The sequence below is a fragment of the Danio aesculapii genome, chromosome 15 (genome assembly GCF_903798145.1).
Source record: "Danio aesculapii chromosome 15, fDanAes4.1, whole genome shotgun sequence".
NCBI lineage: Eukaryota > Metazoa > Chordata > Actinopteri > Cypriniformes > Danionidae > Danio > Danio aesculapii.
The window spans coordinates 21,671,939-21,687,479 of NC_079449.1; the positions used below are offsets into that span (position 1 = coordinate 21,671,939).

Genomic DNA, 15,541 nt, shown 5'->3' on the forward strand with positions numbered 1-15,541 from the left:
TTCTGAGATAAGGTCTTTTATTATCCTCTAAGGCTTTTTGTTATCATTGAAGAAACATGAAAAACAGATGCTTAAAGTGTGAGATATTCCTGTTCAAAAGGTGTTTGAGGAAAATGAAGAAACAGACAAATCGCAACTCTGATCTCTGGACCGTGATAAGTCCCTCGAGCCAGCCTCGTATTGATTTATAACAGCTATTTCCAAGTACGGCAATGTAAAAACACAGATGAAAACAATTACTCTATTTTTGTAGGCAACAAGTGAGGTGGGTGGTAACTGAGACATTTTGGAGAAGAAAAAAAAAATCTGTCACAATTTTGCGCCCTCTCTCCCTCTTTCTCTCTTTCTCTTTCTGCCCCTGTCTTTCTCAAACCCAGCTTCAACACACAACAAACGCTTGCCACATCACAGGCTTCTTGGGGCCTGAGGGGGCCCTTTGATTCCAGCACGCCGTGGGCATTAGCGGGAAAGTAATTAGGGTAAAAAGTTCAACCACAGCTCCATGTCTGCAGCACTGCCAGAAATACATTTCCTCCCCTTTCACTGGGCTCTCCACAGATTCGCATGCATATTGGAAACACATTGAAATGAGGAGCCTGTTGCAGGGCCACTGGTCCTCTTGTACTGGTGTTTACAGTATTTAATTACTTTAAAAAATGGCACAGATGCTGGAAAGGGAAACTGGCATAGTAAGGTGAACATTCTCTCACCTCAAATGTCCTTAAAACCATTCATTATCTAAGTGCCAGTTTACACCTGGTATTAAAATGTAATTCACCTAAAAATGAAAAGTCCCTTACCAATTACTCTCATTCAAGTGGTTCTAAACATATATTCATTCTACATGCAGGTATTTTGCATAATGTTGGAATGCAGCAGCTATTGACTTCCATAGTATTTTTGTTCCTACTATGAATGTAATATGCTGCTTGTTTCTGACATTCTTCAAAACATCAGGTGTTCAACTGAAGAAAAAAACACTTGAGTGAGAGTAAACTCTACATTTTGGGGTGAACTGTCCCTTTAAGATGCATTTTTGTAGGTACAATAAGAAGCAGAGACAGCTAAACTGCTAGATTGCTCATGCCATGTGATTGAATTTGTTCAAACAGTCAAAAAAAAACTAAGACAAAAGTTGCTTTTCTCTGATTCTTTATTCACATAAATAAAACTGCCATTTTCCTTCGGCTTAGTCCCTTTAGTCATCACAGGTCACCACAGTGGAATAAACTGCCAATTTATCCAGCATATGTTTTACAGAGCCGATGCCCGTCCAGCTGCAACCCAGTACTGTCAAACATTCATACACACTCATTCATACACATACATTACGGCCAATTTAGTTTATTCAATTCACCTATACCGCTTGTCTTTGGACTGTGGGGGAAACCGGGAAGCACCCGGAGGAAACCCATGCCAACACGGGAGTACATTCAAGCTCCACATAGAAATGCCAACTGACCGAGCCAGCACTGGAACCAGTGACCTTGCTGTAAGGCGACAGTGCTAACCACTGAGCCACTGTGTAGCCTTTGACAATATTAAATAAAAGAATACATTCAAATATAGCCTTTTTCTCAAGATAAAATTAGGTTAGTGGTCGAGAGGGATTATAACCAGGGCTTGACATTAACACCTGCCAACCTGCCAAATGCGGGTAGATTTCAGCTGTGGCGAGTTAGACAGTTACTCCCACTTTGGCTGGTTGAATATCATTTTTAAATTGTAGTTTTCTTAAAACGTAGAGTTCAACAATAAGAATTGCCCAATGAGGGGCCAGCGCAAGACAATGAGAGATGACAATAATAAATGTGTAAGCATGAGCAAAGCAATTGTATACCGAATGAGAGAAGATGACAGGTGATCCTGAAGTACTGACTAAGGTTTTAGTGTCAAGGCTGATTTCAGGTGATGTGCGCGAGTTTTTTTCTTTTTCCGCAAAGCATCCGTGCCTGCAAACGTAACTGGTGCGATCGGTTCTCTTTTAAATAGACTGAACAAAAAGCAACGCTTGAGCACCCACAGTCCTGCTGCTTTCAAGACCTCCAGATTTGTTTTTTGTAAGCAGCAGGTTGCTTTCGCTTTCACCTTTACGTGATCATCCTTTCATTATCGCACACAATATGTTTTTCACTTTCTTTTGCTTACAGTTATTTTGGGGTAAGAATTATTTACGTTTCAATTTTAGTTTATTTTTTAGTGTGGCTAGAGAAAAATTTTATAAATCCTTAGTGCTGGGCTCTGAAAAGTCATGTGAAATAAAAACGAATTGCAATGCAACACTATGAAACCACAAGCCATTTGCTCATGCTCATTGAGCAAGGTCATACACAACACACAAAAAGTGAAATGAATGAGGAGGCATGTGGAAACAACACAAAATCTAAATAGAGTAATTTTAGCATGAAAAAGCCAAATTTCATGCATATAAAATATTTTCCCAACAACTGAATTGTGGCTAGTGAAAATGGAGAGTGGCTGTTAGAAAATGTTGGAAAACTAGCCACAGTAGCTGGTGATCAAAAAAGTTCATGTCAAGCCCTGATTATAACAACAGGTGTAAATGGGATTATGTCTCCCATCTACTTGTGATCCTATTGACCAAAACGCATCTTAACAACAGGTGTAAAATGTAAATTGAAGCCACTGGCTAGATTCAAATGACCCATTTGTTTTGTTGACATTAAAAGAACAACCTTTTATCTACTTCTATTATATGCCAAAATAGATATACTACAACAAAATAGTTTGATGTTAAAAATTTATACATTTTGCAATTATGATGATGTTTTAAATTTAAATAGGCAGAGATGACTGAAAATATATTTATAGTTTACTGAAAAAACTGGAGAAAATAGTAAAATCTTGGTACCATTTCCTTAAGGTCAAGCAGTTATACATGTAAACATTATTAAGAGATGTCACAAAATGCTACAAGACAAAAATAGTTAGATTAAAATTGCTATTTAATATATATTTTTTATAAATATTTATAATTTAATAAATGTACCAAGAAAAAAAAGCTCAATTAAAAAAAATTCATTCATGTCTTTTTCATTTAAGAAACGTAATAGGCGCAATCCTCCTAAATTTGCAATATCATGAAAAGGATGATGTTACACGCCTGTGCGCCTCCTCTGCAATTAATCGGAAAGATAAGGAGACGTATGCTCATGGAAAACCGATCTGAGACAAGTGCCCTTGAAAAACAGGGAAAACTTCAAAGCCATGAGATTCCCATCCTCCGAGAGGCTGAATTATGTGGCCATCCAGTCTGCATGAAAAAGCACCCAGGGATGATCTGAGACTCAACGATGCACCTGGCCTCAACTTTCCAAATCATTTGAAGGGTGGAGGATCCATCACCAGAAAGCAATGCATTTATCTTTACCATGACTGTAAGAGTGAAGATTGTGTCTGTCAGACCTATCAGCAGATCATAACGCCTACCTCAAATTACATGGAAACATGAAGCAAATGATAGATATGGTAAATCGGGACAAATGTCAGATGAGAAGAGAATCTGTGTGAGGCACACTGATAAACTTTTAACACCGCTTTTCACTCCCTGGGCCTCCAAACAGAAAATAAGATACTCCAAAAGATTCATGGCCATAAAGAGATTTTATTTCATCCAATCTTTTTTAAATGTCTGCATAAGTACCTAAAAGTAAACACTGGTTTTAAAGCAGACCCATGCATCAAATGCAAACGGCAGAGAAAAGAAACTAATGGACCTTTATGTCTTGTGTGTGGGCCAAAAAATAGCCAATTGAGCCAGAAACATGACAGATATTAAACGTTTCTTTTTTATTTAGATTATGCACAAACTTTAAATATAAAAAAATAACTAATTTTAAATAATTGAAGCTAGACTAGCATTTATATTTATTATAGGTCTAACTACTAATCAAATTAATACCTTAACTGATAAATTGTTATTATAATTAAAATAACAATTTAGGAACTTCATTACATTGTTATGCCAGTAGGTGGTGACAAATATTTGATTAGTTATTTGTTCAAGAGATTTATTCAAAAATGCAGTTTCACCCTGTAAGGAAACAAGTGAAGTCTGATTCATTGAACCTTTCAATTAACAAGATTGTTTTAAAAATAATGATAAAATTTAATATTTTTAAACTGCACCAACTAACGACCATTTCGCAAACTAAAGAAATAAGCAGAGTTGGGTGTAACACGTTCCACGGTTTTGTTACTGTATTGCAATTGCAATTTTGAGGAACGCAGTAATGTAAAGAATTACATTTTAAATTTGTGTAATTTGATTACAGTTACTAAAGTCAATGTAGTTGCATTACGTACATTACAAATATAGTTTTTAGAAAAAAAAAATGCTTTACAATCGTGCTTTCTGCTGCAACGTCAGTTAACAAGAATGTGCTAATAAATTGCTGAAGGACACAAGCTAAAATGGTTGCTGACGAGAGTGGTTGCTTCAAGTGGAAATACAGACATTTGATTTCACTGAGCGAAAAAACAAAAATATTATAGAGAAATGCAGTCTATGTCCAGTCTTTAAAGAACTTTCGACTGCATTTAATTCAACCAGCAACGTGTTCAAGCACTTGAATAGAAAGCATTCTATGACAATATGACAACTCTATGACCACTCCTCGTCACCAAGGAGGACACCGGCACCCAAAAACATGGCAGCCCAACTCAGTCTAAACAGGCTAAGTGAAGATATCTTCTGAATGTGAAGAGAAACATAGCTGCTAATGAGGCCGTTCACATATCATGCCTTTTGAGCTTGCGCATATAGGGAGCGCATATTGCATGTGCTCGCATTTCCCAGGCAAACTCAGTTGAAAACCGGAACTTAACGGACCGATCAGCTTCATACTTTGGAATATAAACATTTTGGTAATTACTCATTACTCAGACTAATTACTAATTACTAATTACCTCAGACAAACACCGAACACTGCAGTGCTTTTTTATACTATGGATGTCAATGGTTACAGGTATACAGTTTTCTTCTAAATGTCTTCTATCATGTCTTCTAAATGTCTTCTGTAGTGTTAAAAAAAAGACAAACAGGATTGGAACAAGTGAATGATGAGAAAATTAAGTTTTGGGCAAACTTTAAGTCTTCTGATTATTCTTTAGAAAAATCCCAATTTTTATTTCAACCAATTTCTTAATGTATCCAGAACCATACAGCAAAAACACACTATAAAATACCATCTAATTTATAACATAAAATGACAATTTAAGTTTTAGCCTGTACCCTTTCAAGCATGTGTGTCAAACTCAAGGCCTGAATTAAGTTTTGTGCGATTATTGGGCAAATTGAGCAGAATGACTCGTTTGCCGCGAAATATGCAGAAATCGTATTAATCACATGGAAGTTCAAGATAATCAACTAGACCAGTAAATTCGCATGAGGCAAAAAGCATCTCACAATGAATCACGCTTCACATTTGGTGTGGAACCAGCATTATAATAAAAGTCCATGCTGCTTCATATCATGTATTGACTATAAACTACATGTCCAATAATGCAGGGGTTCCCAAACTTTTAAGCCCGCGACCCCCAAAATAACAATGCCAGTGACTCGCGACCCCCAATATCCTCTGAGGTTGTTATAAATACAGAAACCTTGCATGAAATGGGGGCCACACACCAATAGACCCAAGTCTATTCTTCGTTTAATTTATTTTAATGTATGTCAGTGCTGTAAATGTGCCAGAAAGTTTAACCTGGTTTATAAAATCAATCTGTTGCATCTGCCGCTATTGCTGTGTCTTTAATATAAATGTAATCACCCCAGGGGTTGCATTCAAATTGAACTAGTAACTATAAACAAAAATTTTTTTCTCTTCAGTAGGTTATGATTAAAATATGGTAATTCTTATGGTTTAATAAAAATAAATACATTTTTTGGAAATCACCAAGTGACCCCCCTTCATTGTCTCGCGACCCCTCGGGGGGTCCCGACACCCACTTTGAGAACAACTGCAATAATGCATGACTGTTTTGCGACCCATTTCTAAATAATTTGTTGTTCCATGTTTCACCTTCTCTCAAATGTGACAAAGTTTGGAAAAAAGCTATTGACTTGAGTCTGATGCTATTAGTCTTTGTTATTTACTTTAATGATGAGTAATGTGAATAAAAGGATTCATGTTAAAATGGCCCAGAGAAGTAACGTCTAATTTACATTTATGCAAATACATGTATTTAAGCTTCATGCCTACTTTAGTATGTTATAATGAAATAAAGAGACAAATATTTACCAATATCTTGAGAAGTCGATCATAAGTAGTAAGTAAGACTTCGGGTAAGAAGTCTTATGCCGATAACAGCAATAATGCTGAAGTGGAAAATTTTGTTTGACAACTCTCCTTTAAGAGAATAGCTTAAAAAAAAAGAAAGAAAATGCTCCCATCAATTACTCACCCTTGACCCTTTTTCCTAACCAGCTTGTGTTTTTTTGTTCTGCTGATCACAAAAAAAAATATTTTGAAAAATGTTGGAAATATCAACAATAATACTATGGAAATACTATGGCGAGTATATGATGGCAGAAGTTACATTTTTGGGTGAACTATCCCTGATCTATTTGCTTCAGATGTGCCATGTTTTGGACGAAATCACTCCTATTCACCTCCACTGATCTCAGCATGATCGCACCCACTGTGCCAAAAGATCTCACAGTTCCGGGTGTGATAGCAAGAGAGTAACAGGCTCATGGGCTCTAAAAGCATCACTTCCCAATCCTCCCTTAATCCTGTGTCTAATACAAACGCACAAACGCACGGAGATTTATCATTTAATACACTTAAGAGGGATTTCTCACATCTCAATAAAAATGCAATGAAAAGCACAGCTTAATAGCACAGTAGGCTTTAGCTAAATCGCTTTAAAAATAGTCACCGGACAAAACTGGGTTTCCACTCCTCCCAGCTATTGTGTAATTAATAAGCAGGCAGTGGGACTTTGTATGGACACAGCTTGGGGTGAGGACAGTTTGGGCCACATTTAAAGAAAAGAAGTAAAACAGATCTCATTGAGAACACTGGGTGGACAGTGGACTGAGGCTCTGCTCATACAGCAGGAGAGTCACTGGACGTCTGCCACCATCCTGGGGCTGAGCACAGTGTGGCTGCTGTAGAGTCAAAAAAATCATGGCTCAACCCCTATGAAGACTGGACCCTCTTTTGAACCTCCACGTGCTGCAGTCCCTGACAGTGGCCCAGCTGTAATCTTCACAATGACAGAGGACTGCATTAGAGGATTGCAGCGGCAAAAAAAGGCACATCCACATCCTCTCCATGGAGATCTGGAAATTCGAGGGGAAGGAAGAGAGGGCACTGTTTTCTGCCTGCCCAACGACTTAATTTCTCCACAATCCAGAGAACAAAAGCAGACCTCTTGAGGGGTGAACTTTTACCCCTTCCAAACATACTCACTGCACAGGCCACAAATAGTGGAACAGCACGCTTTTAAAATTCAACAGCCCATTATTACTCTCCAGCGTTTGATATTCTCTAAGGGTCTACCAAAGCTTACATTTTCTACTTATGGTTTTAATGGTTTTAGCTCTTAGATGCATGATAATGTAGATAAATGACACTTTTAGCACAAATCCTTATGTACAGTTGAAGTCAGAATTATTAGCCCTCCTGAATTATTAAGCCCACTCTATATTTTCCCCCAATTTCTGTTTAATAGAAAGAAACCCATAAACATAATAGCTTAAATAACTAATTTCTAATAACTGAATAACGTATTTTATCTTTGTCAAGATGACAGTACATAATGTTTTACTAGATATTTTTCAAGATACTATTTATTTATTTGTTTAGTTTTAATGCCATATCAGCATCATTGGCTATATTCATGGCAAAACATTTACTAAATATACAATATATATTGCAACAACTCTGAAAGGAGTAATATACAATCTTTTAGTTTGATTAAAGATAAATATTCTAAAATTGCTCAGGAAGGCACATTTTCAAACATTTCACTTAAAATATTTCCTGAATAAGAACGTTCTCTACTATAATTTAAAAATACACATGTAAGTCTTGAGTGTCCGATTCTACATCTCGGATGTAAAACCTTTTCAAGTTACTAGTATTCAGCTTAAAGTGACATTTAAAGGCTTAACTAGGTTAATTAGGTTAACTAGGGAATTTAGGGTAATTAGGCAAATCATTTTATAATGATAGTTTGTTCTGTAGACAATCGAAAAAATATATATTGCTTAAGGGGGTTAATAATATGGACCTTAAAATGTTGTTTTTAATTAAAAACTGCTTTTATTCTAGCAGAAATAAAACAAACAACACATTTTACTCCAGAAGAAAAACATTATACACTCTCAGAAATAAAGGTACGAGAGCTGTCACTGTTGTGGTACCTTTTCAAAAGGTACACATTTGTATTTAAAGGGTCCATATTGGTACCACAGAAGTATATATTAGTACCTACAAATTTTAAGAAGAACACTTTTGTACTTTTTAGGTACTAAAATGTACCCTTGAGGTATTAATCTGAACCTTTTAGGTACAAATATGACCTTTTAAAAAGGTACCACCCCAGTGACAGCTCACCTACCTTTATTTCTGAGAGTGTAGAAAATACTGTGAAAAAAATCCCTGCTCTGTCAAACATTCATTCATTCATTGATTTTCTTTTTGGCTTAGTCCCTTTAATAATCTGGGATCGCCACGGCGGAATGAACCGCCAACTTATCCAACACATGTTTTATGCAGCGGATGCCCTCACAGCCGCAACCCATCTCTGGGAAACATCCACACACACTCATTTACTAATTTAGCTTACCCAATTCACAGCACTACCTACTGTGTCAAACATCATTTGCCAAAATATTAGAAAATAATAATAATAATAATAATAATAATAAACAAAATAAAATACAAAACAAAAGCAAAACAAAAAACAAAACACAAAAAAACTAAATTAAATTAAATTGACAAAAATCACAAGAAGGCTAATAATTTTGACTTCAACTGTAGATTTTATCTTCAGGATTAAATGGACTCAAATCTAAAATATTAATGTAAAAATCTATAATTTTCAGTTAAAAAATAAAAATACAAAACAACAGGAAACAAATTAAATACAGATGACAGAAGGATAGTTACAATATAAGGTTTGTTACATTAGATGGCAGAACTATACAATAAATCATGAACAGACAAAACCAACATCAAAAAGAGAGAGAACAAGAATGACTAAAAGACAGACTGAACAAACAATAAAATGTACAAGCTAACAAAAAAGACCAGTAGAATAAATGACAGAATGAATTATAGAACAAACTAATGATAGAGATGATAAGATAAGAAGAGATGATAAAATAAACAATGGAATAAACAAAACAAATAATAGAACTAACTACCTAAGGACAAACAAATGATGGAAGAAAAAAAGACAAAAAGAATAATATGCACAACAGAACAAACATTTGACAAAACAAACTAACATTTATTCTTATTTTCTTCTCATGACAGAGAGACGGACGAACAGACAGATGGTTGGATGTATATTAAGTAAATATGACATCAGATTTATACATTTAGCACAATATATATGGTCACTGTAATACCTGTAGCACTAATTAAAAGGAAAATAATAACAATGGAACAGTGGAAAATCAAATCCTTTCCAGACACAACTGGGGGCCAACGGTGGATTGAATAGCACTACACACATTCCTTGCTAATTTACAAACTCTACCAGCACTGCAGCACGGCACGAAGGGCGGCATGTGTACTTTACTGTCAGGAAATTCACCAGATCCATACATTGTTTGGACTTAAGACATAATCCCCCTCCATTGATAACATTATGTCCAATGTGTCTGGCTGGAGTTCTGCAATGAAGGCTTTAGCACACATGCTTTTTTCCTCTTTCTGGTTTTCCTTTAATTTGCAAATCTTGTAATCTAAGCCTAAAGCTGAGTGAACCAACTTCTAAACCAGCACTGCTGTATCGGCCAAGACTGCAATCTGTTTTCCATTTGAGTGTCAAGACAGCATCCACACTGGTGGTTGACAAAAGCTGTTATTTCAAAATGATTACATACTAAAAATCGTGTGAGGACTTTGGTAAGTTTATGAACTATTTCAGTATAAGGGAAAGAGCGAGCACAGTGCAGCCTTTCAAAAAAAAAAAAAAGGAAAGTACAGACCTAGGCTATTTACCAAACACGTCTACTGGAACGTAGCAGCGGCAACACCATTCACCCGGAGGGAGAGGGTTATGGTTTTCAACACGAGGCATGTTTTCAACATTAGACCAACCGTTGCTGGAGTGCAAAGCCAAACCGTCAGAGTCTGTCTCCATGTCAGAGCGGACACGGCGCATTTGGCTGCATGAGAGCCGGCAGAGTAAAGCTCTAGTCTTGGAACGGCTGGGATGGTGGTCTCCATCAAAGTGTCCTGAAGACAGACTTCCTTATTCTATTTCCTCAGGAGGAAATATTGAGTTAAGATTTGCAGCAGAAGCGGAGGAGTTGGTTTTAAGAGGTGGCAGACGTAGCTGAGGGGAGGAGAGGAGCCAGTAACTGATGTGCCCTGCTCCTTCTCACTCCCTAAGGGGGCATATTTTCAACAAATTCAGGGTCCAAGGTAGCAGAACTGGCCCTCTGGAGATGACCAGGTCGGTCACTCATTGCCCGTTTCCACTGAGAGGTACAGTACAGTACGGTACAGGTTTGTACGGGTCACATTTATCAGGCTTGCATTTCCACTGCCAAAAGGGTACCCTTTTGGTGGGCGTGGTGTACGACAAAGTTTCAGATGACGTTATTTTTACTCGAGGAAATGTCACAGTAAAGCTGTATGGGTCGTTCACATATCATATGAGAAGCACTTCTCACAAAACAGATGCTTTATACACAAATACTTGTGTTCAACAGATGATGATAATAGTTAAACATGGAAGTTTGTTCATGTTTTAGGTTGCAGAAAGCATCATTTGCTGCTCTGTTTTTTCCGGCTTCTCCTTTGATTTTTTGCACTTCACTCTTGCGTTTGTCCGTTTCTGAAAGGATGGGATATCAGAATCGCTTCAATGATCACACGCATGTTATTAATATGAGCTCAAAAAGTTTGTTATTTTAAATATAACATAGACGCACAGCGAGCTCTCTGGAGAAAGTGAAACCGCTAACACTTTTAGATGGCCTCGTAAAACAACAACAGGACACAGTAGATTTTGTTCTTTTTGGCTTTGTGGCTGTTTATCAAGACGACGACAAGGTTTGTTTGAGCTCGGGTTGACCATGTTTCATCATTATATGTATATATTATTACAATGTAATGTCTTGGCTGTGTTTTAATGGCATTTCCTTTGTTTTCATTGTCCTGCTTCTGCGAGTGACGTATCTCTGTAAACCAATAGCGTTCAGCTGCGCGTCTAGCTCTGCCTTTTGATACCCTTTTCTCGTGCTAGGTGCCCTTTCGAAAGGGGGCCAAAAAGGTAGTACGGTACGGTTCTCTTTTAGGTACCCTTTGACAGTGGAAACGGCCATAAAAGCGTACCGAACCACTAAGTGGAAAGGGTCCATCAGTCAGCAGTAGGCATGGGGCGGTATGATTCTGACGATATAACCTTGGATAAAAATATCACAGTTTCACGGTATTGTGATTACTGCTCTAAAATATGTCTTTTCAAATGCCTGGGTAAAAAAAACAACTACTTTTTTTCCTCTTTGAACACAAAATAATTTAATTTGGGATACATTTAAAATATTTTGGAACAGTTAACATGTCAGACTAAATAATTTAAATGAATAATTGACTTTTGCTGTGTTTATTAGTTTCAAAAACACAAATTTCTTTACATCTATTCTGCTGGAGATATCGTTGTTCTAAACCGATAGAATTATGCAGAACAAATTACAGGTTTTCAAATGTATTTAGGATTTGTACCTCATAATATCTAAATGTTGCACACGCTGAGGGATGTGGCTTGGACTAGACCGTGCATTAAAATGGGAAAATGCCATAAACCAGACAACAGACGGAACATTCCATTAGCACATGGACTTCACTTCATGAAGAGTTTTACATGTCTCCACTCGTGTCGCGCACTGCGGGAGAAGGATACATGCCTATTATATCCATAAAACTTCACTTTGGGAAAAAGTGCAAAGATTTTAAATGGCCTTGACCTGCATTTCACCTCAACTGGTCTTAAATCATGACATAGTGCAATGTATTTGCAATATGTTGGCACACTTCTAATGTACTAAACTGCACACAAATTAGTTCTCAAATGAAACCTCCAAACAGCACAATACTTTCTATACATCTATCCTTATGCAGATTTCTGGATTAAAAACTAAACTTGAGAGAATTTAGTTATCGGTTGATTGTGTCCCTCAATCAAACTTAAACTGTCTCCAAACTCAAACTATCACGACAATGAGTGCTACTGTATTTGGCGACTGCAGTTTTGAGGCACAACACATTTATTATAAAGGAAGAGGCAGTACAGTTGCTTCCCACTGGCAGGAACTTTCATTTTCATTATTGATATATCATGTCATTTTCCCAGGAAGTAACTATTTTATTCTCTTGAACACATGGGATGAAAACATTTTATAATTAAGAATGTTTTATTCAACATTCTCAATCTTTGCACAGGTTAGATAGAAATATTGGCAACATAGCAAATTAATGCAATGGTTTACTGTCCATTTTCCATATCCATTCTCACTAATTTTCAATAGCACAAAATCCATTTCTGTGAAAAGCACACTTATCAATAAGAAAATGATCTACTGAAGTGAGTTGTCTGAAGCAAATTTTTAAAAGCTCAATGCACTTAAAAATGCACACAAATGCACTCATAAGCACAAACTTTGTGTGTTGCAGTCAACTGTGTGTTCTGCACAATACGCTTAAAAGAACATTTTCTTGATATTTTGTGTTTTAATGTGCATTTATATAGCGCATTTATTGTGTATGGCCATACACCCAAAGTGCATTACAATCATATGAGAGGACTCACCATCACCACGACCTATAGATGTTACAACTGCACAAACTATAATACAAACACTACACAGATTACAGTTTTAAAGGGCGCATATTTTACCCCTTTTTCAAGATAAGTCTTATGTGTCTCTAGAATGTGTCTTTTAATTTCAGCTCAAAACACCCATCAGATTATTTATTATGATATTGAATTTTCTGCTCTGAACACAATGTAGCTGTCTTTGTTGCCTGTGCCTTTAATGCTAGTTCTCCCTGCCCACCGTTCCCATATGCCTGTCAGAGTGTGCCTCAATCTCCGCCTTGGCTGCATCAGATAAACAACACAGTGACAAACATGAAGAAAGCAGATCTCACATAACGTTTGAGAGGAATACTACAGTAAGTACTTCCCAATGATTATTTGATGTATTTGTTGTGGAGTTACAACAATGAGTCACACACAATGTCGTTACAAAGTTCATGCGCGCGCACGCACGCACACACACACACACACACACACACACACACACACACACACACACACACACACACACACACGCGCGCACACACGCACGCACACGCGCACGCACGCACGCACACACGCACGCACGCACGCACGCACGCATGCGCGCACGCACACACAAACAGCGCACTGTTTTTGCACAGCAAATGTGACAGGATACACGTTAACATCAACTCCTATATGGATATCCGTTATGTTACAAGATAAACCTGATCTAATGTCCCCAAACTGGGAAGCGTCTTCTTTTATAACTGTACTGACATGAGTCTGTGGGGATAAAGTAAAGACGGTAAAATCACATTAATTCATTACAAACATGCACTGATTTAAAAATGTTTAAACTTGTAAAATTCATTCTTGATCACATTTGATGATGATTGATGATCACAGAGAGCTGAACAGATCTTTTAATCCCAGTTGCTTTGTGCACGTCCTGTCTTGTTGATATGATTATAAGCATAACTATGGAGACATGCTAATTTGCGACTGTCAATCAAACCGCTGGGCGGAGAAACCGAACTCCTTCGTCACGTTGCGGTGGGCCTACAAATGGGATTCTATTTTATCATCAGGAAATGTACAAAAAAAAGAGACTTATTGTCTTTATATCACTCCAATATGACTGTGGACACACTATACCTACACACAGTTCTGTCCAAACAGCTTCCAAAAGATGATTCTCATCATAGGTGCCCTTTAAATGTCTCATGCTCATCAATAATATTATCTATCATTATAATATGTGATGAAATATAAACAAAAAAAAAAGAACCAAAAATGCTTTTGATAAATAAATCTATAATTGTGTCATCAATCCTTCTGCTCAAAACGTGCTTGTGTGCAGTTTTAAAAACAATCCTGTAACACTAGGCCGAGCTGACAGTGGAAGTGACGTGGTCGTTGTTCACTCACCCTGAAGAACCCGTGCTCTTGCACACGCCGAGGAGGGGCCGTTTCTCAGCGAAGCTGTCAATGTTGAGGGAACCTGCAGCCGGAGGGACAGAAGGGGGAACATTAACCACTGACCCACATAAAGAGGTACATTCATTAGCCACCCGCATATGAGGCCCGTTGTCTCTCTGCCAAAGCCACCCACCCGCCGAACTCCATCTTAAAAAACAGCTACTGCAACAGGAAGTGTGTTGATTGCATAGCAAGAGATCTGTAATCAAAATTATGTCTTGAAAATATCCTTTTAAATAAAGCGGGCACCTCACTCCTGTCAGCTTTGACATACACACAACCTCACTTACCAGAAAATAATGCCCTGGTCCTCACAAAGACTTATATGGATCAAATGAAATTAAAATACCAGCATGCAAGACATTAAATGGAGACAGAGAACAGAAACGCCACTCAGCTCGATGTGTTGAACACAAACCATTTCTCCTTCGACTCTAATGGAGAAAGCCTTTAAAGCTTTCGGAGGAGTCTTCTGTCTGACTGGCTTTAATTTCGAGGCTTCGGAGGAATTACAGAACGGCAAAAGGCCAGTAGGCATACTTTGGGTGGAGAAAACATGTTGCAGTAAGTTTACAGATGCCATATTTATCTAATTCTCTTGATTTAAAAGAGAAGGCGGGGGGAGAGTCGTTCATTCATGTTGGGGTAGAAGAAGATGTTAGCCTTTATTGGAGCTATAATTTGGACAGCCATGGCATGACACTAATCAGCTCCAGGAGAGAACAGCCCCTGTGGCATGGCGTGTGAGTGCAAATGTGTCATTCTCAAACCCTAACACTTTAAAGGGCCTCTCCTCCGTCTTCACTTCTCTGTCATCAGACATTGCGACTGCTCACGATATCCAATCATAATGCAAATACGACAGGCTTCTAAAGGACAACAGCTGCCTTCTATTTGAAAGAACAATTAAGGGGCACAAACCACCTCGTGTTCCTCTCTGCCCGTAGCTGTGTGCCTCGAAAACGGCTGGACTTTAAAACAAGTGGCTTTCGTTTGTGTTTTCCAATGTCTGCTTTTAATTTATGCGGAGAAATATTGAGGGAATTGTTTTCTGGAAGACATAACAAAT

At 37.6% G+C, this 15,541-nt stretch overlaps 1 protein-coding gene across 4 annotated transcripts in view; it reads right to left on the reverse strand.

Moving 5' to 3' along the window:
- bcas3 (BCAS3 microtubule associated cell migration factor) overlaps positions 1-15,541 on the reverse strand; it is a 386,382-nt gene that overhangs the window by 352,663 nt on the left and 18,178 nt on the right. For all 4 annotated transcript variants that reach the window (XM_056473462.1, XM_056473465.1, XM_056473461.1 and 1 more), the window contains exon 7: positions 14,422-14,494. In XM_056473462.1, the coding sequence (XP_056329437.1) occupies positions 14,422-14,494 (73 nt within the window). The remainder of the gene's footprint in view (positions 1-14,421; positions 14,495-15,541) is intronic.